We start from the raw sequence: 25,776 nt of genomic DNA on the forward strand, positions 1-25,776 counted from the left end.
TTATGATTGAAGTTGAAACCTCAAACTCCAGGAACCGGGAAGTGTGTTGCAAAGCTCTTTCGTTATTTAACTTTGTCGGTTGTTCTAAGCTTATTCTCTGGCAGCTGCCTGCCTGCCTGCTTCGAACGAACTTCTCCAAATACCAGTTGAAACTTTATGCTTATATCCACTTTACGTGCAACATAAACTTACTGCTGCAGCAGCTCACTTGACTGCTCCGCAATTCTGCACTGGGTTGCACTTTATTCTGGAGCTTTTTATTTTTTTTCTTGTTCACTCTCCAAATGCTCAACTAACAACGCCCGCGCGCTTTTCAGGGTAGTCCTACGTCAACATCAGCTTTATTATGGATGGGGCCGGTTTTTTTTCTCCGTCATCAGTGAGGAAGCTGCGAGATGGTCGCAATTCTCTGTGAACTCGTTAATTCAAAATTTCCATCTTAAACAATTTCACTAAATTATTTCGAATTATTATGTGAAAAAAATAAATGTTTCGTAAAAAAAAACCCATCATCCCACAATGGTGACCAGATGACGGTAGATGGTAGATTTTCATCGCTCATAAATCAAACTAGTGCTGATGTTACTAGCTGGAGCTGAAAGCTAGAGCGTGTTGCAAAGTAGTGCGCTACTTTAGCTTCTCCTCGCAGGACCCGGAATTAAGGCAACATTGTGCGAAGTTGTAACGTGATATGCGCTGCAAATTGGGTATTGATGGAGCAAGCAACTCTTGCAGTTGGGATGAACGAAGCGAGCTGCAATCAACGCATGAAGGTTTTTTAATGAGGAAGGAGAGAGCGTTGGATATTTGAATCGGGGAATTCAAATCTTGAGAATAGATATCTATTTTAAAAAACTTTGTTTACTTTAAAGGTTGTGAGAATGTTTTTTTGATTTCAGAGAAATCGACAAAATAAAAAAAATGTACATTAATTAAAGCATTTGAGTAGTTCTCCTTTCCAACAAAATAATTTTCTTAGTATTATTTGATTTGGATGAAACTTACATGGATGAAACTAACTTGTGGACTTATTTTACATAATTTTTTTTCCATGCCAAACTCCATGAAATTTTGGAGGCTGTTCATACAACATACATACAACATTCATACATTTTTGAAATTCTGTATCTTTTGAAGTAATTTTCTAATCGATTTGATGTCTATGGGAAAGTTTTAGGTTATGATAAGAACTTTCGGAGAAATAGGCACATGGAAAGAAATAAAATTAGGAACATGGAAAGAAACAAAAATTTTAACATTTTTAATCAAACCAAGAGCTTTTGAAATATCATTAATTGTAAATTTAAGGCTTATTAGCTAAGACTAACAAAACTAATTTTCAACGATTCGAATTAAATGTGAAGCTGTATCTCAGAAACGAATTCTCTACCAACTTACACGAAATCGGGAAAAGTTGCTCCGACCTCTCTTTGATATGCGTGAAACTTTGTCCTAAGCGGTAACTTTTGAAATTTGGTTTCAAAGAGACTTTTATGTAATATTGGACGCTCGATTTGAAGGCGTTCTCAAAATTCCGAAAAAACGTATTTTTCATTGAAAAAACTCTTAAAAAAGTTTTAAAAACTCTGCCATTTTCCGTTACTCAACTATAATTTTTTTGGAAAACGTCATTTTAAGGGAAATTTAATGTACTTTTCGAATGTACATTGACCCAGAAGGGTCATTTTTCACTTAGAACAACATTTTTAATTTTAAAACTTCTTGTTTTTTAACTTTGCAGGGTTATTTTTTCGAGTATAACAATGTTTTACAAAGTTGTAGAACAGACAATTACACAAATTTTGATATATAAACATAAGGGGTTTGTTCATAAACATCGAGAGTTATCGCGATTTTACTAAAAAAAGTTTTGAAAAAGTTACTTTTTGCGTTTCTCTTTGTTTCGTCGTCCGTGTCTGTCGCGGGTGACCATGAACGGCCATGATCAACGACGACCAACTTTTTCAAAACTTTTTTTTCGTAAAATCGCGATAACTCGTGATGTTTATAAGCAAACTCCTTATGTTTCTATATCATTTTTTTTATAATTGTCTGCTCTACAACTTTGTAGAACATTGTTACACTCTAAAAAATATCCCTGCAAAGTTAGAAAAAACACAAAATTTTAAAATGAAAAATTTTGTTCTAAATGAAAAAATAACCCTTCTAGGTCAATGTAGATTCGAAAAGTACATTAAATTTCTCTTAAAATGACATGTTTCAACATTTTTTACAGTCGAGAAACGGAAAATGGCAGAGTTTTTATAACATTTTCAAGTTTTTTTTCGGAATTTTGAGTACGCCATCAAATTTGGCGTCCAATTTTACTTAAAATTCCCTTTGGCACCAAATTTCTATTTCATCACCGTTTCAGGCTGCAAATTATTGAAAAACACCTCTTTTAGCATGTTCAAAATGAAAGGGGTCGTACCGCCCCTCCGTCACGAGATATCAAAAAACGGACATCGGATTCGTGATCAGGGACAAAAGTTACCCTATAGGACAAAGTTTCACGCAAATCGAAGAGGGGTTGGGGCAACTGCTGTGTGAGTTGGCGGAGAATTACCCATAATGCTTAAAAAATATGGTTTTATGAACTTAAATTTATTGTGATTCAAAATTACACAAAGATAATAACAAATCTGATGTAATGCAGAATTACGTAAATCCAAATTACAATCAATCGTAAATCCGATCTCAGAAGGAGTGTAACACTGGATTGCAAAAACGAACACCAAGTAGAACTGTAAATGTGGTATAAAAAAAAATCTGTGCTATATCAGAATTCGCTTTGATTCGTTTGGTTCTGTTATCGCTTTTGGAAATTTTCGATACAGATCAAGACAATCCTTTCTTGATAAGGGAGCAATTACGATACTTGTCGCCCAAAAAAATTATCGACGTCATCAATATTGCCAGCAAACAAACGAACAACAAAAATCATACGGTCAGCAAAACGCTAGTAACTCAGGTGTGAGGACTCTGGGAGAATTTTCAGCCAACAACACATTCATTTCGTTTTGAACAACTGAACTTCCCAAAATGGACCTTTCGTAACTTAGATAATAATTTTCTTAAAATTATAGCAGTCAGGTTCGATAAAGAAAATCTCCCGGAGATCTTCCTCTTCTATTACCGAGTGTCGTCGGATAAGGTTGAACTTTGTAATCGGTCCGAACATTAATAAAGTGTCCTTTTGAAACATAACTCAGGTATAAGACATCATTAATTTTTTAAAGTGCAAAATACGATCAACAGGATTTTTTCTTATGATTGTAGCATTACTGAAGTTCCTGAGAAGTAATATTTTCTGATACTTTTTAGTTTACTAATTAAATTTTGGTTTTCATAGTTTAAAATTTAATAACCTTTATCAGCTTATTTTAGTTTTACTCAGAAAATAGTCAAATAATTTAAGTATTGGTTAGCCTATGGGTAATTCTCCGCCAACTCACACAGCAGTTGCCCCGACCCCTCTTCGATTTGCGTGAAACTTTGTCCTAAGGGGTAACTTTTGTCCCTGATCACGAATCCGAGGTCCGTTTTTTGATACCTCGTGACGGAGGGGCGGTACGACCCCTTCCATTTTTGAACATGCGAAAAAAGAGGTGTTTTTCAATAATTTGCAGCCTGAAACGGTGATGAGATAGAAATTTGGTGTCAAAGGGACTTTTATGTAAGATTAGACTCCCGATTTGATGGCGTACTCAGAATTCCGAAAAAAACATATTTTTCATCGAAAAAAACAACAACAAAGTTTTAAAAATTCTCTTATTTTCCGTTACTCGACTGTAAAAAAATTTGGAACATGTCATTTTATGGGAAATTTAATGTACTTTTCGAATCTCCATTGACCCAGAAGGGTCATTTTTTCATTTAGAACAAAAGTTTTCATTTTAAAATTTCGGGTTTTTTCTAACTTTGCAGGGTTATTTTATAGAGTGTAACAATGTTCTACAAAATTGTAGAGCAGACAATGACAAAAATTTTGATATATAGGCATAAGGGGTTTGCTTATAAACATCACGAGCTATCACGATTTTACGAAAAAAAAGTTTTGAAAAAGTTGGTCGTCATCGATCATGGCCGTTCATGGTCACCCGCGACAGACACGGACGACAAAACAAAGAGAAACGCAAAAAATAACTTTTTCAAAACTTTTTTTTCGTAAAATCGCGATAACTCGTGATGTTTATAAGCAAACCCCTTATGTTTATATATCAAATTTTTTGTAATTGTCTGCTCTACAACTTTGTTGAAAATTGTTACACTCTAAAAAATAACCCTGCAATGTTAGAAAAACACGAAATTTTAAAATGAAAAAATTTGTTCTATATAAAAAAATTACCCTTCTGGGTCAATGTAGATTCGAAAAAAACATTAAATTTCCCATAAAATGACATGTTCCAAAATTTTTTACAGTCGAGTAACGGAAAATGGGAGAATTTTTAAAACTTTGTTAGTGTTTTTTTCGATGAAAAATACGTTTTTTCGGAATTCTGAGTACGCCATCAAATCGGTCCGAGCCATGTAGCCTAGTGGTAACGCTTCCGCCTCGTAAGCGGTAGATCGGGGTTCAAATCCCGGCTCGGACCAACACAACTGGTGATCTTTTCCCTTCTGGATTCGATTGCTTAGTAAAGGGAAGGTAGTGTATCGTCACAAATTGGACCTTATCACGACACCTTAGGGCAGTGTTGCGATCCTCACGCGCTCACGCGCTCGTGAGCGCTCACTTTTCGCTCATTCGTGAGGAGGAGCGCTGCGCGAGCTAGCTCACGTTTGCCCGCGCTCACGTTTGCTCCGATTTTTTCAGCTCGCGTTTGTCCCACGCTCGCGCTCGCGCTCATTTTTCGCTCACGGAGCGCTCACTTTGGAAGTATCGCGAATCGAATCGTTTTTCGTTTTTGAGAAAGTTTTTGTTTTTCAATCCTAGTTAGTTTGTTTGCTTAAGGCGCAGCATGTCAGTGGAAACGTCACTTAGGAACATTTTTTTATATATTAATTAGAACAGCTTATTTTCATTGACTATGTTTTTGAATAATAAATTGGATTCGCAAGGGTCAAATCATTGGAGACCTACAGTCAGAGTTGAAAATATAAATATTTTCGAATTAATCGGCCTTACCTTAACAATAGTTAAGGTAAACAGAGACAATTGCTGGGTGAAGGGTATGAGCGCGTAAACAAAAATGACTGAAAACCTTAAAAAAACTTACAAAACAATGAATTAATTCAAGAAAATTTATGCGGTGGTAAGTTCGATTCAATGTTATGTGCTGAGTTGATTAAAATATAACATTAAACTGTTTTATGTACCTAAACAGTTTGTTGGCTACCTTTCCAACGTGCGGGTCAGAATGAGCAACCATTAAAAATAAGTCATTCCGTTTATCATTTTTTATAAAGTTAATCTTTCTCTTTCTCATTCTAGAAAATAGGATAAAATTGTTGAAACAGTTCTTTTTTTACATTTGAATGAAATAATATAAATTTTCATTGTTTTGTTTTACCACACAAAGGGTGGCTCCTCTTTCCCCAAGTAAATTATATTTAACACTTCCGCTACCAAGCCTTTGAAAATATTCAATTACAGATTCAATAAATGATTTTTTTTTGAATATGGACATTCTCTAAAATGTTCCGAATATGAGAGATGATTATAAGTTTAATAAAGCTTACTGCTGTTTTTTTAAAGGTCCATTAACACAAATTTATTTTTTTTGCTTTTTTTGGTATTTTTAAAACCGATTTGAGTCCGGATTCTAAAAATTTAACATTTGCCAATTAATTAAATTTTTTGTACATATCAGTGCATCTCTTCACGTCAATGATTTTTTACATTAAGAATGAGTTAGCTCTTTGTTAGCTCACTCAAGTGTGAATCATTCTGCCCCTTGGCTAATTCTGAATTTGAAATAGAACGTATACTTCGGTTTGCCGACTAAATCCATTTCATTGCTTACTTATGTTTGTTTGATCACTTTCTTGTTTGTTTTTGCTGCCTGTGCTGAGATAGTTCTAGAAACTTCGTTTCAAACAGGCAGATGCTTCAACAGGGAAAAACAACTACCTACGTTGGCTCACCAGCTCACGTGAGCGCAAAACGCTCCGGTGAGCGTGAGCGAGCACGAGCTACCTGATAAAAACTCACGCTCCAGCTGGAGCGAGCACTCCTTCCGTGAGCGCTCGCTCATTCGCAACCCTGCCTTAGGGAGGCGACCTATGGAATGTTAACATTAACCTAAACATGTTAACATTAGTTGAGTGAAAAACTGCCACTGAATCCGCTTTGTAAATGCCGGCCCCGATACTCTTCACGGGTTTTCCCCTCAGGAACTGGGAAAGATTTACTTTACTTACTTACATCAAATCGGGCGTCTAATTTTACATAAAAGTCCCTTTGACACCAAATTTCTATCTCATCACCGTTTCAGGCTGCAAATTATTGAAAAACACCTCTTTTTTCGCATGTTCAAAAATGGAAGGGGTCGTACCGCCCCTCCGTCACGAGATATAAAAAAACGGACCTCGGATTCGTGATCAGGGACAAAAGTTACCCCTTAGGACAAAGTTTCACGCGAATCGAAGAGGGGTCGGGGCAACTTTTCTCGATTTCGTGTGAGTTGGTAGAGAATTAACCCTATCCAAATAGATAATTTGAAAGATATTTAAATGCAAACAAAAAATCATCATGGAAATAAAATGGAAACGATTAAAATTTAAATTGCATTTAAATTTATGCATCGTTTACACCATTGCTCAATTAAAATATTTTTGCTCTCCCAGTCAGAAAAAAACAACCATTAGAGTGAACAAAATTTTAAAATTAACAGGGTGTGGAGGGTGGAGGAGGGAATCATTTTGTTTGCAATCAATTAAAAATGAAAATAATTAGACACAGACCATTACCTCTACATGCATTAACAACACATGTCCTTGGAAAATACCTAGGAGCTTTTTGAAAACTAATTAGTGTGGACAAATCACTTGATATGAGCAAAAACGTTGTGAAACAAAATCAATCCTATTGAAAGCTGATTTTGTTTCCACGAACTCGTTCCAAATGCTTCCATAATCTAAAATGAGCACTCTAGTATGCCGTAATAGCTTTCTGCACAGAACACATCACTAAATTCAAAAAGCACCAGCAACATTCCGGGAACCCATACAGCAGCAAAGTCAGTTTCCCCCCGTATAAATCCATTACGTTTGTTTCGAAGTTCCATGCCCCCGTATACTTTCGATGATCCGATTTACTTCGCAGTGGGCAAACTGCGAAAACTGTTCGACGAATTTGTCTCCCACGCCACACGTCTAATTACTGGTTGTATTCTTGTTTTTTTTTTTCTTTTCAGCAAGTCCAACCGAACTGCGGACGCCGTCCGGATGCTGGAGCGGTGCATCAAGCTGGAGCCACTTTTCACCGCGGCTTACCTGGAATTAGTGAAATTATACAGCGGACCGCAGGCCGGCCAGCTGCTGCGGCGCGTCGTCCGGCTGAACCCGTACGACGTGGACCTGCGCCGGCAGTACGGCGACTGGCTGGCGGAACAGAGTAAGTATCGGAGGGTTTCCCGGGCCCACAACCGGGAGTGAACGACGAATGGATGACGGACGTTTTGAGGACTTGTGCAGTGTGCGAGAGTTTGAGACTGAGTGGATTTTTGGTATTAAGGAGATGGTATAAAGGAGTTGGTGGCTGTACTGACAGGTCTTCAAAAAATTGGCCATAGAAAATGAATTTTAGGAGTCGATTTAAAAAATTCTGTAAAATTCTTCAGAACGGTCGAATTACTTTTCAGTCTTCTGTTTTCCAGTTTTATAAATATAATGATCATTTTCAATTGCAAACTTTTCCCTTTGATTTTTGTAAGCATTTTTTTGTCTTCAAATTAACAATTTTATTAAATTAGTCAACCAGAGTAAGTTATTTAATGTTTTGGAGTCTTAATTTTTCTATTTATAAATTCAAAGTATCAAAGAACAAGTCAAAAACTTTGGTACATATGTATTTGCATTCCATTTATCAAAATATTTGTATGAAAAGAAAGTTTTATTATTAACTTGCTTAAAAGAAATGCAAAATATTTCTTTATAAAAATCCGGACCGACATTAACAGATCGAAGATTTTTTTTTACAGATGCAAAATATGAGTGAATTATCGGAATGATATGAATATTACTAGCTTGGTAGACGAGTTTTTCTTAAATAATCTAAAAAAAGTTAGCAATGATTGCAAAATGTTGAAACATTGGAATAATTTAACACTCTTTTAAAGTGATTTTCATATTCAAAAGTGTCTAAATCGAAAAACGGATTGCATTTTGAGATTTTTGGATGATTTTTCTATGTTTAAAAGTCATAAAAAGCTAGGCAATTCAAAAATTCGTGAAATTTATAGGAATTTCCAGTTATACTTTTTTAAACTCAAAATTTTTTCAAAGTTCAAAATTGGTTAAACATAAAAAATATTATAACAACTTTTCTTAATAATTTAAAAGTTTTCAAGGATAACAATCTTAAAAAATACAAAAATATGCTCTTTTCAAAAGTTAGTGTTTGAAAACAAATAATATTTCTCCCAGGTCGATTTGAAATTTATACGATAGATTCATTTTCTGATATTGAATATCGAAAACATATCATAAACCTTTTATATTTAATTAATTTCCGGTTTCGTTTTTGGTTATACAACCTTATGTCCAATTTTAAAAGTTTCTTTAACATAAATATGTATCGAAAATTATCTTAAGTGTCAAAAAAAAATATCAATAGTGATGCTTAAAGGTAAAATAAATACAAGAAAAAAATCTTTTCAATTCAAATTCAATTATTTTTAAACCTGAAAATAAGGAAAAATCAATTTAAAATTTTTGGACGTCTTCAAAAATCAAGCTGAGCAATTCTCTACGAAATCGGTCTATTTTTTAGAATTTTAATTTTTGTATTTTTTAATCCGACTGAAACTTTTTTGGTGCCTTCGGTATGCCCAAAGAAGCCATTTTGTATCATTAGTTTGTCCTTATTTTTTTCCATACAAATTTGGCAGCTGTCCATACAAAAATGATGTATGAAAATTCAAAAATCTGTATCATTAGAAGGAATTTTTTGATCGGCTTGGTGTCTTCGGCAAAGTTGTAGGTATGGATACGGACTACACTGGAAAAAATGATAAACGGTAAACAACATTTTTGGTGATTTTTTATTTATTTTTTTGTCACTAAAATTTGATTTGCAAAAAAAAAAACACTTTTTTTTTATATGTTTTAGAGGTCATCAAATGCCAACTTTTCAGAATTTTCCAGGTTGCGCAAAAAATCTTTGACCGAGTTATGATTTTTTTAATCAATACTGATTTAAAAAAATATCGAAATATTGGTCGTAAAAATTTCCAATCAAAAAGTACTCTAGTGAAATATTGGTAAAGTGCACCGTTTTCAAGTTAAATCCATTTTTAGGTAATTTTTTTGAAAATAGTCGCAGTTATTTTTTTTTTAATTAGTGCACATGTTTGCCCACTTTTGGAAAAAAAAACATTTTTGAAAAGCTGAGAAAATTCTCTATTTATTACCTTTTTGAACTTTGTTGATACGACCCTTAGTTGCTGAGATATTGGCATGCAAGTGTTTAAAAACAGGAGAATTGATGTTTTCTAAGTCTCACCCAAACAACCCACCATTTTCTAATGTCGATATCTCAGCAAATAATGGTCCGATTTACAATGTTGAAATATGAAACATTAGTAAAATTTTTCAATCTTTTCGAAAATAATATTTTCAAAAATTTTAAATCAAGACTAACATTTCAAAAAGGCCAAAAATTAATTATTACGCCCTTTTAAAATGTTTGTCTTCGTTTTAATTTTTTTTAAACAATTCGAACCATTATATTATTAATCTAATTACTAGCTAATAGATTGGGCAACCAGTTTTAGGGGTAAATATGAAGCTGATGCAATTATTTAACCAAGTTTGTGGCCCTTGACTCAGGCCTTGAGTTTCAACATATTAATTTGAAAATTGTTGGAAAATGCATTATACATAAAAGGAAGATTTGCTGAAAAAAATCAACGATTTTTTTTGAGATATTGTTCATCGAAAATTTACAAAAATTCAAACATTTTTTAATAAACCCGAACATGCTAAAAATGATAATATTAAATTGATTTCTGCTGATTGCACTTAAATTTCCATTAAATTTTTGAAGATTTTCCGGGCCGATTTAAAGTAAAGGGAAGGGGGGTTAGTAAAATCTTTAAAAAGATTTACAATAATCAAACGCAAAATTTTAAGTAGTAGGAATCAGTAACATTTAGTTAAAGAAAAAAAATCATTTATATTCCAAATATTTTCCATTGTCAAATTGAAGGATATAATTTTCGTTACTTCAACATGCGAAATCGAAACCTTTTTACTCCTTTTAATTTGGGGTAGAATTGAATCGTAATCGATTTTTGAAATTATAGTTTGATCAATTATTTTTATAAAGAAAAAATATAATTGGTCTAAATCCGCTAAGCAAACTGTAATTAATTTCCAATTTTTGTCACATTTTGAAATATTGATGAAATTTATCAAATTATGTTTTCACTTATGATTGAATTTACTAATTTACTAATCCAAAAATCACAAGTTGTCACCACAAGGAATCACTAGAGTGAACTAAAATGAGCTTACCATGAAAAAAAAAATATATTGAAATTGATGGTTCTGGCAGTTGTTAACAAATTGAAATTCTTCGGAATAGATTACAGATTTCACCTCCTTCGCTCCAGCTCCTCATCGAGCTTGGTTCAGTAACTTTATCCCTTCTTCCCCTCCCCGTAAGTATAAAACATCGAGTTGGTTACCTGTCAGCAGGGTTGGAAGCTGCAGGTCCAGGATCGATCTATTCCGACGAACCACGCGGGGTTCGTGCGGATAACCGGAAGTCATTACTGGAATTTGAATGACATGGAAATGGACATTATCTTGCACCTGGAAGTCCGGACGCCGTTTCCCACCACTCTGACTACATGTAGTTGAGTTGGCAAGAACCGAGAGCAGAGTTGTGGTTGTGACAATTAAGGGGCACTGGAATTTTGGGGACTAGTCGTGGATGCTGGAGATAATTAGATTTTGTACAATTTCTGCTGCATTCGATTTCAATCGATTCCATGCAAAGGGTTCGCGGTCTGTGAAGCATTTTCATTACATCTGGATATGCATGAGGTTTCTCGACACTTCTGATTAAATTTAGACGAAAGAGCAAAAGGAAATGTGTGCATGTGTGCTCGAGTAATAGATTTGACACGATGTAATATACGATGTATAGTGTCAAAACGTATTAACACACCTCACGCTTCACCACCTCCAACTAATTCTGACTTTAATCAAAATCAAACCTTCCCTTCGCTCAAAACTAATTACAGATTTATTGCTGGAAGCCGTCACCCAGTACCAGGAGGGCCTGCAGGTGCTGCCCACGCATCAACTGTCCCTTATCGGAGCGTGCCGGGTGCTGCGAAGGCTCGGCCAGCATGGACGTCTCCACCAGCTCGTACTAAGGTGAGTCCCATCCCTACGCAGTAAGATGCAATGCCCATTGGAGGGCGTAATTATGGCGACCTTTTGCTGTCGTCGTCTCCTTATGAATATCCATTGTTGTCAGTCAGTGGGTGGGGGGTGTTATTCAGAGATTGTGATGTGTTACATAATTTGCAACAATTTATCCTTTCAATCGAAAGGAAGTACAGGGCAGTGATGCAATGGATGCACAGGACTCACCTGGGTAATATCAATTACTACGGGGCATTCAGGCAGTTTCTATTGCTGTATTTAGTTTAATGAGCCTATTGATTGGGGTTTCAGTGCTAATCCTGGAGCTGGACAGAGACTGGAACACGAACATCGATCAGCAAGGCATGTTGCTAAATTTATTTGATTCATTAGTTTTCCAACCTAACTAGTGGGTTGGATGTTTTCGTTGTTGTTGTTCCAGGAATGAAAATTGCTAATAATTAAAATTATACTGTTGAAAGTTAATCAAATTAAACAAAACTAACATGTACTTCGTTATCCAACACCACAGCATAACAACTTTATTTTTCAAAATTAATCTCATTAAATATTGCAACAATCCAAACATTTATAGCACAGAATGTAAAATCTCCTTTACACGCATGTGTTTAACTCTTCCTTTCCAGATATTTATGCGTTGAAATACATTCGGGCTCCCTGAACACGCTCCAATTGACAGAACTGTTTTTTGGTTAATTTCTTGCCAATAAATAAAATTGAAAATTTCGGTTATTAATGCCATTTAATCAACTGAAGCAGCCATGCGCAATCACATGCGTCAGGTGGGGTACCATACCATGTTGGTTCCATAGCATTTTTACCCGTGATTTTCAATTCTATTTATTGGCAAGAATTGATCGATTAAAGCGTGTTCAGATAGCCCACATTTATCATACCTTGACGAAACTGAGACGTTTAATTATGGACATCAACTTGAAAAATGCGAGTTGAAGAAAGAAAAGTCTCACCACAATTTCAACTGTTTTCGCTTTTTCAAAAAATATGTTGGATAAAAATTAGTAAACTATCTATGAATAATTAAATTGGTTAAATTCGCTTGGTTCTGTTCGGTGTAAGTTGTGTTTTGTGAGCTTTTTGTAACTTTGAATTGACCAGAAAAATAAATGTTTATGTTTTAGGCGTCTGAAGATGACCGAAGAATAGTAGGTCGAAACGTCGCAAGAAAAGAAAATAGTGTTTTCCTTGTCACCGAACAGAACCAAGCGAATTTAACCAATTAAAAATTCCACGGTGATTACAACCAAATCAATATCTATGAATAATTCTACGTTAAAAGATTTCCGATGTTATTTAAATTGTTTTTGTTACTAAGAAATTACGAAAGGCGTCATCTATAAAGTATGACACGCTAAAATCGGACAAAATTAACCCCCCCCCCTCCCCCCTATGTCACACTTTGGACAAAGTGTCACGCTGGCTCCGACCCCCCTCGAAAAATACGGCACGTTTGGTCGGACCCGCCCCCCACAAACATGTTTAATTTTGTACAATTTAAGCATTATTTATTAAATGGATTATTTTTATATTCGGAGTTCAATCGAGAAAGTTTTTAATTTTTACAGGTTGTGTTTTGATTTTTTTATTTTGTTGAATGTTGTAGTGATAGATATCACCATCAATAGTTTTAATTTTTTAAGATCTGATGATTTAATCAAATTACATCTATCATCAAAAACTCTGTTTTTAAAAGCCTTGAATCGTGTTTGATTTATGAGTATAGTGTATCAAACATTAAACTTTTTTTTATCTATATTTTAAGACTGAATTTTCAGTATTTAAGAAATAGTCTAGCGTGACGTCACAGTGATTGGTACGCTGGAAGTGGGGATGCGATGTCGTGATTATGCAGGTTAATTTTTTTGGTGTGCTTTTGTGTCGCTGTTCGTATGGGGTGAGTGATTGTTGTAATCGAATAATAGCATGCCTTACTGAATTATTTTTAGCTTGAGCGTGTTTTTCGTTGAGTAATTGGTGTTTTTTGTGATCTTAATTAATTGTTTTGTGATTTTCAAAGCCCTTCCTATATCATCGTTGATCGGAAGGCACGACGTCGGGTAAATTGTGTATATTTTTTTTTTCGAATAAGGTTTTATTTTTTATGGTGAAAAAGCCATTTCTATATAATGATCGAAAAACGCACTGACATTTTGGATTAATTAATAGTGGAGTGAAAATATTGTGTGTGAGTGATTTTGTGTGTTAACTAGAAAGACCTTCCCATAGCATCGTTGCTCGGAAGGCTCGCCGACGGGTCTGTTATGAAAGTCCTCCCCATAGCATCGTAGCTCGGGAGGCATCGAAAAGCCAATACCTTATCCTACTAACCCAAAAAATAATGATCACGTGATGCTTGAAGGAGATGCTGTGGATTCAACGGTCTCATGCGGTATCAACAAGTATATAGCGAAAAACTGTGTGCTTGATGAGTCTGCAACTTCAACTATCGGACTAACATTCCTCCCTTTCGTTGAACTGCAGGCTTCTTGGGAGGGCGCCGGTATTGACTAATAAAGTAGGGATCTTCAGAGGTTAAACAGTGAACGGATGGTTGGCTCCCACTGATCATTTTTGATTCATTGTTTAACTTCAGCTGATCTGTCAATAACGGAGTAGCAGCTTATTGGCAGTCAACCATGCTCATGCTCATGCTCATGCTCATGCTCAATAGTCTAGCGTGACGTCACAGTCTCACGTACCCCCCCTCTCCCCATGTCACAGTTTGTCACACTTGCGACAACCCCCCCCCTCCCCCCTAGAGCGTGACATACCTTATGGATGACGTCAAAGGTGTATCGTTTTTTGACCCCTAGGAACTCGAAAAGACTGTTGTTTAATGAATAATATTCCAATAGAATACATCAAAATTCAACAAAATATCTAATACTTTTAACTGGTTCAATCATGCTCAAAATCATTGTTGCAAATGAGTGATAAAAAGCTATCATTAGATTATCTCTGCACCAAAAACATCACAGAGTATAGCAATCGTCACGATAGCTTGTGAGATCTCTTCTTGAGTCTCGTGATCTCTCTCTATTACTCCTCCCCTTTTCCTCGACTATGCACTCTCACCGCCGAGTCTCTTAATCTTTCCGAAAACTATAATAAAAACGTTACTTAATCCACCTTTAGGTGGTTGGTGCCTTCCTCTCATCGCCCCTAACGTGATCGCAGCACCAAAGAGGTCCTATTTAAAATAAGTGATGAGTAAAAAAAAAAGCAGACCTCCTACAGATTTTTTGTCAAGATTATACATACACCGCCGTGGGGAAATAGATTGAGGTTATTTAAGTTCAGAGCATTTTTTAAATTGCTTGTAATTTTAAATAGATAAGTCAGATCTTGAAAATTCTTAATCCACAAGAAAGGTCATTTCAGAACCTTTCTAAAAATATATAATATGGCAGGTGTCCATGCAAAAAGCACCCTCTTTGCAAATTGTAAAATTTATATGCAGCAGTTTTTTAAGCATAACTTTTGATGTGCTTGACCAAATCGTTTAAATTTAAATAGGGACTTATTGGACCCCAAGACGAATCGAATGAGGCCAATACGGTCAAAATCGGCTCGGTCAGTGATGAGGTATTCCAGTGACATTGATTCGGTACACATGTCTACATACAGCCAAACACACAGACATTTGCTCAGCTGGTCATTCTGAGTCGATATGTATAATTGACGGTAGGTCTAGGAGGACTAACTAAAAAGTTCATTTTTCGAGTGATTTTATAGCCTTTCCTCAGTAAGGTGAGGAAGGCAAAAATCGCGAGACGGAGATAAGGAGCCGACCACGCATGACGTTCCGTAAAACTTCGCTTGCAAATTGGTTTTGTGACGGCTTTTGTGGCGGAACGTTGTTGCGGTGCGATGATCGTGAAAGCGGGAATGAGAGAGAAAAGAAGAATGTCGAACGCGAGAGTATACACAAAAAAAAAGTATTCGGCTATGTTTGGCGCTGAGAGTATCAATACAGAGAGAAGAGCAGTTGTATTCTGGACATGAATATGCAGGCGTGATAATAGGGACGTGGCGTTACATCGTGCTGCCATCTGGTTTTTTTTTAAGTGCAAGAGTGGAAAAGTGCTGAGTCATCGTCTAAAAAAAGACGGCGTCCTATCTCGCCCTTTGATTGAATTTGAATTTGACATTGAATTAGTACTTTTTGATTGCAAATTCAATTTTACATCGAAAAATGAAGTTGAAAAATTTTTGCGACCAAAATTTCGATTTTTTGAAAAAATCAGTATTGATTAAAAAATTCATAACTCGGTCAATGATTTTTTGCACAACCTGGAATTTTCTGAAAAGTTGGCATTTTATGTCCTCTAAAACATATCAAAAAATAAAAAAAAAAATAAAAATAGTGTTTTTTTGCAAATCAAGTTTTAGTGTTAAAAAGTTAAATAAAAAAATCACCAATTTTTTTTTACCGTGTATTATTTTTTTCCAGTGTAGTCCGTATCCATACCTACAACTTTGCCGAAGACATCAAATCGATCAAAAAATTCCTTCAAAAGATACAGATTTTTGAATTTTCATACATCATTTTTGTATGGACAGCTGCCAAATTTGTATGGAAAATTATATGGACAAACTAATGATGCAAAATGGCTTCTTTGGGCATACGGAAAGCACCAAAAAAGTTTCAGTCGGATTAAAAAATACAAAAAAATCGAATGACCGAAATCCTAGAGAACTGCTCAGCTGAAAAAAATCTCGTTCCTACATCAAATCCTGTCATTTCGGTAGCTGTCTAAAGTTGAGGTACGTTTTTGGCCAAAAATTTCGTCTGGAAAAATAAACTTTTTAATATTTTTGCTGGAATTGCTCGAAAAGTACCTAAATGTTTGAAAATCTCTACTTTAAACATTGTAGCATATCAATACGATTCCCTCGAACAAGAAACACTGTTTGATGAATTGTTTTTGCCATGCCGTATATTTGAGCTTAATTTTACTTTCATTTGACCCAATGTCACCCCCTCTAAGGGGTAAGATTGGATCTATTTTCAAACGATTGGCATTTAACGTAGAGTTCATCAAATTCCACCATATTTTGGGAAAATGTTAGTAAACCATCTAAGAATAATTCTGCGTTAAAAGATTTATGATTTTATTAAAATTGTTTTTGTTATTAAGAAATTACGAGTGGTGTATCGTTTTTTGACCCATAGTCACCCCCACCGACGGTACTTATTGAAACTTCAATTTGTATAAAACTCGATCTATGGGACTCTAAACCAAGTCGAATGGGTCAAATCGGTTCAGCCAGTGCCGAGAAACATGAGCTAGTCTGTTGTTCACATACATACATACACGCACACACACACACATACACACAAAAACATTTGTTCAAATTTCAATTCTGAGTCGATAAGTATACACGAAGATGGGTCTACGAAGTTCTCATGAAAAAATCGATCATCAAAAATCTCATCCTGGATGGCACCTTATCGTTTTCATCGTGATTGTGCTATCTTGGCGCACATGCAATTTTGGTTGAGAACGCCATTTTGCATCACCGTTTGACCTTCATTGCCCATGTTTTACACAGCAAGCCGAGAAAAACGAAAAAAAGTCAAATTTGTCCCACCCATAAGGCTACGTGTTAGGATTTCATGTAAAGTTAGAATTTGCTACGGTTTTCTGGAATAAACTGCAAAATTTTATTGGTTTTTCTGATAGCTCACATGATTTTGAACCAAAATGCATCGTTAACTCAAAATTGGCGAATTTACATATGGGACGGACTTGATTTGTGCGGCAGTTCAACGACATTAAAAACTAGATTTTAATGCTTAGATATTTAATGAAAAACGTAAAAACCTTGTGCAATTTTTTATATGCAGTGTTTGTTCCATCAGAATGCCCCAAGTAACATTTTTTCCCAGGAGTTCTACAAGAGCTCTTCAAGATAGCTACAGCATAGCAGTTTGGACCGCGGTAGGATAAAATTCTCTCCTAAACTTCTTCAGGAGTTTGGAAGAGTACTTGAAGAGAGTTTTATCCTACCGCGGTCCAAACTGCTATGCTGTAGCTATCTTGAAGAGCTCTTGTAGAACTCCTGGAAAAAACTGTTACTTGGGTGTGCTATCTTTACACGCCAGTTTGACTTCTTGCCAAAGGGAATTTCAGTGGATGCCGTTTTGTCACATGTGCATGAAGGTATACTGTTTATACTTTGATTCTAACTCTGGACTCTGGTAACCAGTTTCAACCTAATTTCGGAAAAATTTACAAAACGGTCAGTTTGAGAAAAGGTAGTTATTTGTTATTGTATGCTTTGATATCTGAACGTAAAAAGGTGTGCGCGACAAGATAGCATGATCATTGATCACGTCGATTTGACAACATTGTGCTGTAACTTCACGAATTACTTTTTCGCAGAATATCAGCAGAAAAATCATTCTCAAGATGGAGCAGATGCAGATCGTCAAGCTCGGTTGCACCGTCGTGCTCCTCTGCTTGCCAGTTCTGTAACTAACAGCAGCAGCAACCGGAAGCATTCAAACTCCGGAAATGCGGACAAAAGTTTTCCAAGAAATATCGAATTGCTAAGATTACGAAGCATGAAGTTATTTTGCCGTGTACGTGTCGTTGAATCTGTTGTAGAGTGAAGACACGACTTCTGTGAATCTTTGGAAAGGAATGTTTTTTTGTTTAACACATTTAAAAAAAAATGAACAAGAAACATTTGCTCAGTACTCATCGAATTCTTCTGAAATCATTAAATTTGGTTCTAGGTCCAACTTAGGTACAATGCAAAACGATTTTCTGTATCGCATGTTCTCAATAAAACAATCCTAATCCAGGTTCTTCCAACATATACATCGAGAAGAGTCATCTTCCCAGTAGCAATAGTAGTGATGTGCCAAACCGATAAAATTGCTTATTCTCTTCTGTTCTTCTTCCACTTCTTTCCCCCAGATGGCAATTCATAGTGCGCTTATCGAGCGGTGGCATTCCGATACAGACCGATATCTATCTCCGTGATTGGAGCATAAAGCACGAGCTGAGGAACCGAGCAATGATATACGACACCGGGAGCAGCAGTAGCAGTACTGCTGGGGGAAGCAGCGTGGGTAGTTCGTACAGTAGTTCGGCAGGATCTTCGAAGGATGGGAACGCCCCAGTTGCCGGCTCCGGAAAAGATTGCGTAAGTGACCGTGATTTGTTTTTTATTCGTGGGGTTTCGTTTACTTTTCAGAGTGGCGCCATGCTGTATTTTTGGGAAAACAGGGTTAAAAATCAATTTTTAAAATATATATTTTAATTGCTAATTGTAACAGTTATCATTTTTTTAACAATTGCGAAAATTTCAAAGCAATCGATAAAAAAAACTCCCTTTTCGCTGAAACTTCTCCAACTTCCCAATTGTCATTCTACTCGTGGTGGGTGGGTAACTGAATGATTTACTATCACCACCCCACCGCCACCCACTCAGCAGCGAGACAAGACGCAGTCAGTCTGCGATCGACTTCTCGTGAGTGATTCATGGCACCGAGTATGGAATAATAAAATGAAAATCTCTTCTCTCAGCCACGACCAAGGAAACGCGCCAATGAAGCTAAAGTGAATTGAAGTACATACGCTCTTCGCGCTTCCTCGACTTGTCGTAACTCTTTCGATGCGAAATTCAATTGCGTTGATTGGATTTGTATCTTTTGGAACGAGCCCGGAACATGACCGAAATTAATCAATTTGAAATACTCGTTTTTTTGTTTAAGTTCTTTTTGAGGAATTGCTCCTTAAAATTTAAATTTCTTCTCCTTTCCAGATATCCTGCTCCTCCACTGTGGACTCCTCCCTCGCCAGCCAAACGACCAGCTCCGGCGTCGAGCCGGACATTAGCATACGAATCCTGCGCAGCCCGCACTGCAACCGGTCCGAGCACCTCCCCGGATCGCTCAAGGCCTGTAAGATAGTCCCCAAGCCCTCCCAAGCGTCGACCCCGACCTCCTCGAAATCGAAAACGACGAAGAGTTCCTCCTCGGGAAAGCACAAAAAGTGGCCCAAAACACGCCACAAGACGAAAGGACCACCGGAGGGGCAGTTGGGACCGAATTCCGAGGGGCTGGCACCACTGCTGGTGTCCAACCTGCTGGACAAGCTCTAACACGGTGGACGGCGGCTAGGGTGATCTGCTAGGACAGGGAGGGACATTATTTGGATGTTTTATAAAGGAAGAGGGGAAATACTTCGGATAAACTGAGAAGCAATTTTTTTCGGGAATTTTATTTCAAACGAAGCAGTGTAGCCAGAAAGGCAAGAAACGATGTAAGTATTAAACTTTTGAAGGTAGAATTAAGCTGAAAACGAAATATACTAAGGAATCTTAATTTTAAATTACAAATGTGATTTGACTTAATGTGAGTCAACATTAACCGGAAAATTAATTTTAACTAAGGCCTCTGATCTTAACAGTTAAATATAGCGAATGAGTAGTTATTTGAATTGCCAAATATTTTATATTTTTTCGAAACATTCATCATAAATATTTTTTGAATATACCCAATTCACATCCCAATTTGGATTGTCTCACCATTCAAGCCTTTCGAACGCCCCGAGTAGGAAAACTTGCAATAGAGACCGCCAAATCCATGGTGTTTAGTAAATGATTTGAAATCGTATTTTTATTTTAAAGGGTTCACTCAAACATTACGTTACACAATATTTTACAATTCTAAACTTTTTCTTCAGAAGTGTACCAGATTTACCAAACAAATTAAAATTTAAATGCAAGGAACTTATCAAATCTCGCTTACTTTTTCAAAAGGTCCTATGTACATAGGAAACCCATGGCGCATTAGTTGTTTTGAAAAAGTAATTTAGAAAAAGTGAACGCCCCTTCAAATGTGTTACATTTTATTTTAAAAACCCACCACGTCAAAAAAATATGTTTTTTTTTCTCCTTTTTGGAATTTCGAAAATGAAATTGGGTTGAAAAGGAAAACATTTAAAACAAATTGAATTCGACCTGTTTTATTGATTCTGCATGCGGGATTTCATTTGCGAGTAACTTAAATCTTCTTAGTTTTAGTTTTATTTCATTTACACATTCTTTTATCGTCATTTTTCGCTAAATACTTTCATTTTTTTAAAGATTTTTCCATTTGAGCATTTAGCATTGACAAAACAGAACGAAATAATAATAATGATTTTGAATATTTTGTTGATTTTAAAATGCAATATAAAAATCAGAAATCAAGTTATCTTTTTTTGTAAAAATAAAAAAAATATAGAAATTTAAAGCCAAAATTCAACACTTGTATTAAAATGAGATGTTTAAAAATTAATTTTGAAGTAGTCAAATTTTATTTGCATTTTTACTTTATTAGGATTTTTTTGTTGAATACTCAAACTTTCACGAAATACCGTATTTAAAAAAATATCTCAAATTTTCATTCTTTGCAATATGGGTTGAAACAAAGCAAAATTTTGCATGCATTTTCACTTACTTGATTGTTAATATTTCAAATACTACAAAAACATTTATCACAAATTATTGTATTTTTGCTAAAAAAAAAAAAAAAATTCTAAATTTGGGTTCTAGTTATGTGAAATTTACTACGTATTTTTACTTAATCAGAGTTATTTGTTAACTGCTCATAATTATCACAAAATACCGTATTTTCCGAAAATACTGAAATTTTCATAATTTAAAAAAAAAATGGGTGTAAGATGCGAAATGTTTCATGAATTTTCACTCCATTAAAGTTTTTTTTTTTTGAAAAGTACTAAAAGTTTCAGAAAATACCATATTTATTTTAAAACTGTTTAATTCTAATTAAAAATACGGAATTCAAAGTATAAAATTTATTGACAATTTGAGTATATTAAAAAAATGCTATTATTTAGTGAAAATCCCTGCAACATTTTTATAAGATTGACATCCATGTTGCAAATTATAAAAAATGAAAGTTTTTTAATATGTTTAGATGGTAATATGTGTAAATTTTAGTTTAAAAAAACTTTTATAAAGTCAAAATGCTTACCAAACTTCGCTTTTGATATCCATATTGCAAATTTTCAAATGAAATTAAATTTAAACAAAATACTTCACAAATCAAATTAAAAATGTGATAATGCAATAAATGTTTACCCATTTTGCAAATCAAGGAAATTTTAAAAGTTACAAAAAAACAGTATTTTGTGAAAATTTTAATATTGTACAAGAAAATTTTAAATTTTTCAAATTAATTATAAAAATTAGGGTATTTTCGAAAATAAAGGGTATTTTTTTGAAAATTTATGTTTTTACAAAAAAAAAACTCTTATGGAAATAAAATGTTTGAATCAAAACATATTTCATTATCATTTAAGAGAATTATTTTATTTATTTTTGTTTCAATACAATTTGTGAAAGTGTTTCGTTTTCTTCAAACATAAATAGTTTTTTTGAAATGTTTTGTGTAATTTTGTTGAAATCAAACATGTTTTTTATTCGTTCATTTTTGTCATGAAAAGCTTTATAAAAGTAAGGATTCTTCCAACTCAAATTGTAACGACTTATTAAATTCTTACACAGCAATTTTTTCTTTGACGTAATTTTTTAACACTTCTCATTTGTTAAGACACGGGCAATTTAAAAAAAAAATCTGATTTTTTTGTATTATTTATTGTAGCTTCTATCACATTTTGTAAACTTTTCTATTCTTCAAGCAAAGCAGTTCATTGAAAATTTCTGTGAGAATCGATTGCATTTAAAAAAAATATATTCTGTAAAATTCATTAATTACTTTTTCTATTATTTCTGTGAGTTTTTCGCATTTTCTTTAAAAAACATATTTTGTGAAAAAGTTAGACAGTTTTTCTCTTCTTTCAAATATTTACGTTAAAAGTGTTATTAAAAAAAGGCTGAGCTCAAGCATGTTTTGAAAATAAACATTATTCTATAAACAATATGTATTAGTGCTTCAGTCAAATTTGTGCACGTTTGAAAAATTAACATGAAACAAAGAAGTTAGGTATTTGAAATTTAAATGTTTAGAGGAAAATAATACCAATTCGTTCTTTTGTTGTTTCATTGAAGTAAGCCATTAGATTCAACTTATTTGTTTTAAGTTTATTTCACAAAAAAGATTTAGTTCTGTAATGCCATTTGCGAAATTTTAAAACAATTTAATCTATATAGCAAACAAATATTCCATCAATATGTTGACTTACATCAAATCAAAAAACATTCTGAAAATTGTACAGCTTAAAACAAAACGACAAACAGAAAACAAACAAACTAAATTAAATCACAACACAACCAAACAGCAAAGCCGAAAGGAAAAGTTGGGAAAGAAAAACTCAATCGATAATAAGTGATATATATTTGGATAAGACTAGCTTATAAGGTATTGATAACAAAAAAACACATGCAACTCACTATAGTTTGAAAGGACGCTAAACGCTAAGGCTAGAATTACGCTAGGGCTGATGTAAAAAAAAACAACACTAATAACATCTTAATCTTAAATGCAAACCGCTTAACTTTAAGAGTGAGAACCATAAAGCTACTACAAAGTTCGAACCGGAAAGTCGCGATAGAGAAGCATTTATTTTTGTAACAAAAACAAACCGAAAAAGGTTGAAACACGCGTGTCAGGAAATTAACTTCTTTGCGAGAAAAGTATGAAAATTAAATGACACGCGAGAGGAAACAGCAAAAAAGTTGTGAGAGTAGGGAAAAGAAAAGTTTGCCAAGTGATAACTCTGAACACGAACAAAGTCAAAGTGGAAAAAGAGAGGGAGGAGGAAAGAACAAACCTAAAGACTGTGAATATATACATTAAAGTAAATTAAAAAGGAAAAAGAAGCACGTTAAACTTGTACCATATAGCATGTAATAAAGGGAAAAAGGCTTAATCGCGAAACACGAAAGCCAAAAAAAGTTGCTTGTCCTGCGTCCCTTAATTTCAGCGTTTGAGCTTAATCTGTTTCGTTACATTTCAGTTCCCACCCCCGTAGAGCAGCTCGAACTCCTTCTCTTGTAAAGGTTAATGAACATGGTTGCAAATTGAGGGAAAACAAACTGCTCACTTAAACCTGAAACACAGAGGGAGAAAACTTAAGGTGAATAAAACGCCTAATAATAATCATATTGTGGAGAAAACAATAATAACCGTAACCATTGTAACTATGTGTGTGTATTTTTTCGTTCTGAAAGTAAACCCTTACCGAGAGTTTTCCAGAGCTCACCAAAAAGGAGACAGGCTGCACGACTGTGAGAAAATGGAACGGAAAAGCAGTGAGTTTATTATGAGGTCGTAAAAATGAAGAAAATAGCAAACCATAAGGTTGCGATTTACGAGGTAATTAAGTTAATTTAGCCTAAACGGTGGCAGTTTCTTCTTCTTTTTTCTGGTTTTGTTCTGCTTGCAGAGATAGAACGAGAGAGCATCTTCTCTAAGTGTGATTGGGGAGGAAAAGAAACGGAAATAATGAGAGTGATACACGCAAAATAGTATTTTTCGTGAAATGTGAGCAATTTTATGGAAAATAACTTTCTTTGTAGGTTTCAACCTGGGATGAAAAATGAGAAAATAATAAATATTTATAAAATTAAATTGAAGAAAAAATCATAAACAACACTTTTTGGGTGCAAATGACTTAGACCGGCTAATTACTCTATTTGGGAGGAACAGATTTTTTTTTTACCGTATACAACTTTTTGATTGCTATATTAATGCTCATAAGGTAGGTATCGAAAAAGTTTTTGATTATCGTTGTCAATGAAGTATATGGTAACAATGTTGATGCCTTCATAGAAGTCCCTTAGAGAGATTTTATTGTTGTGCCAAATGATTGTCATATAAAAGCTATTTTTTTTCAATACGGTTTTAACGAAAAAGAATGGTTACTTTTCGCAAGTAAAAAATTGTATGAGAAAGTGGGCCAGATTGGTTAGCTACAAAATTCTTCAATTCCTTAAATAAGGGAAAATCAAATTCCAAATGCGCATTGCTTTACTGAACAATTCCTTTATTTTTTTTTCTCGCAAATTGTTGGTGTTGACTCGACTGAAATGTTGCTTTTATGAAAACATCATTTTCACATAAGTTTTTTTTTCCATTGTTTAAGACCTTTTTTGGTTCAACTGATAGTGGGGCTATCCACAGACCACATGGACACTTTAAAGGGGAATTTAATTGTCAATTCATTATCAGATTCATCAAATTCATGACGAGCTTCCGTGGCCATAAGGTTACGGAATTCGCCTTGTAAGTGGAAGGTGATGGGTTCGATTCCTGTCTGGTTCGGTAAAGTTAGATCCCTTAAAAGAGTGAATATGCCCACTGGGAATTTTGACCGGTAGGGAATAGGTTTCGCCTAGTTTAAAAAAAAATCAAAATCGTTTCAAACAATAAGATGGGCTGGAATTTGCTTTAACATCCAAGATTGGTCGAACCGATACTATGGTCATATCATAAGTGAAAAATTAAGAGTGGTTTGAAAACACACATATATTTTTTCAGTTTATTCCTAGACTTTTTCGTTTCGACTGACAAAAACTAACTAAAAAAATAGAGACGAATGATCCTCACATTGTCAATAATAAATCGAAATGAGTCGAGGAAGTCGAAATGATCAATACTGTTTTAAAGTAATTATTCTATTTTCTAGATTTAAAGATTAGGTAGAAATGAAGACTTAGAAATAATGTAAAAATGTTCAAACAATTTCTATTTCTGTTTTGTATTTATTTTTTATTATTACAGATTTTGTCCATATGGACACTTTGTGTTGTCAATCTACATTAATGGAGCTTTCCATTTATAACAGTATTTGCAGCATTTTGTAGTGATATAAGCAAAAAAAAAACATCTAAAAATACCTAAAAAAAATATTTTTTTTTCAAAATGTATTATGTTTTAAAATTTAACTTAACTTGTACTTTAAATATTCAAATCATTTTACATTTTTTTCGCTATCTAAAATGCAACTTGTTAATCGTTATTTTACTAAGTTTGACTGAGATTTAAAAATAATATAGCTAAAACTGTTTTGCGTTTTCTTTTATTGAGTTTCACAAAAAAAATTCATGGCATGATGCAATCAAAGGTCATTTCGCTGTATATTTACATGTGAAAATCAGCATTTTGGAAAAGATATTTTATGGTAAATATTTTCAAAAAATAAGATCTAAATTAACCATGCAATATTTTTAAATTTATTTAATCAACTGCTTCCAAAATGCTCGTGTTAT

General features: G+C 34.4%; 1 protein-coding gene across 1 annotated transcript in view; it reads left to right on the plus strand.

Annotated features, from left to right (window-relative positions):
* The window catches only part of LOC6044628 (protein O-mannosyl-transferase TMTC1), a 181,108-nt gene extending 161,177 nt beyond the window's left edge, over positions 1 to 19,931 (plus strand). Inside the window, exons 10-13 of the mRNA XM_038256541.1 lie at positions 7,359 to 7,558; positions 11,415 to 11,550; positions 18,510 to 18,738; positions 19,360 to 19,931. Of these exons, the coding sequence (XP_038112469.1) occupies positions 7,359 to 7,558; positions 11,415 to 11,550; positions 18,510 to 18,738; positions 19,360 to 19,698 (904 nt within the window). The 3' untranslated portion in view covers positions 19,699 to 19,931. The remainder of the gene's footprint in view (positions 1 to 7,358; positions 7,559 to 11,414; positions 11,551 to 18,509; positions 18,739 to 19,359) is intronic.
* Positions 19,932 to 25,776: the final 5,845 nt, after the last annotated feature.

This window comes from Culex quinquefasciatus, chromosome 2, assembly GCF_015732765.1.
Source record: "Culex quinquefasciatus strain JHB chromosome 2, VPISU_Cqui_1.0_pri_paternal, whole genome shotgun sequence".
Lineage (NCBI taxonomy): Eukaryota > Metazoa > Arthropoda > Insecta > Diptera > Culicidae > Culex > Culex quinquefasciatus.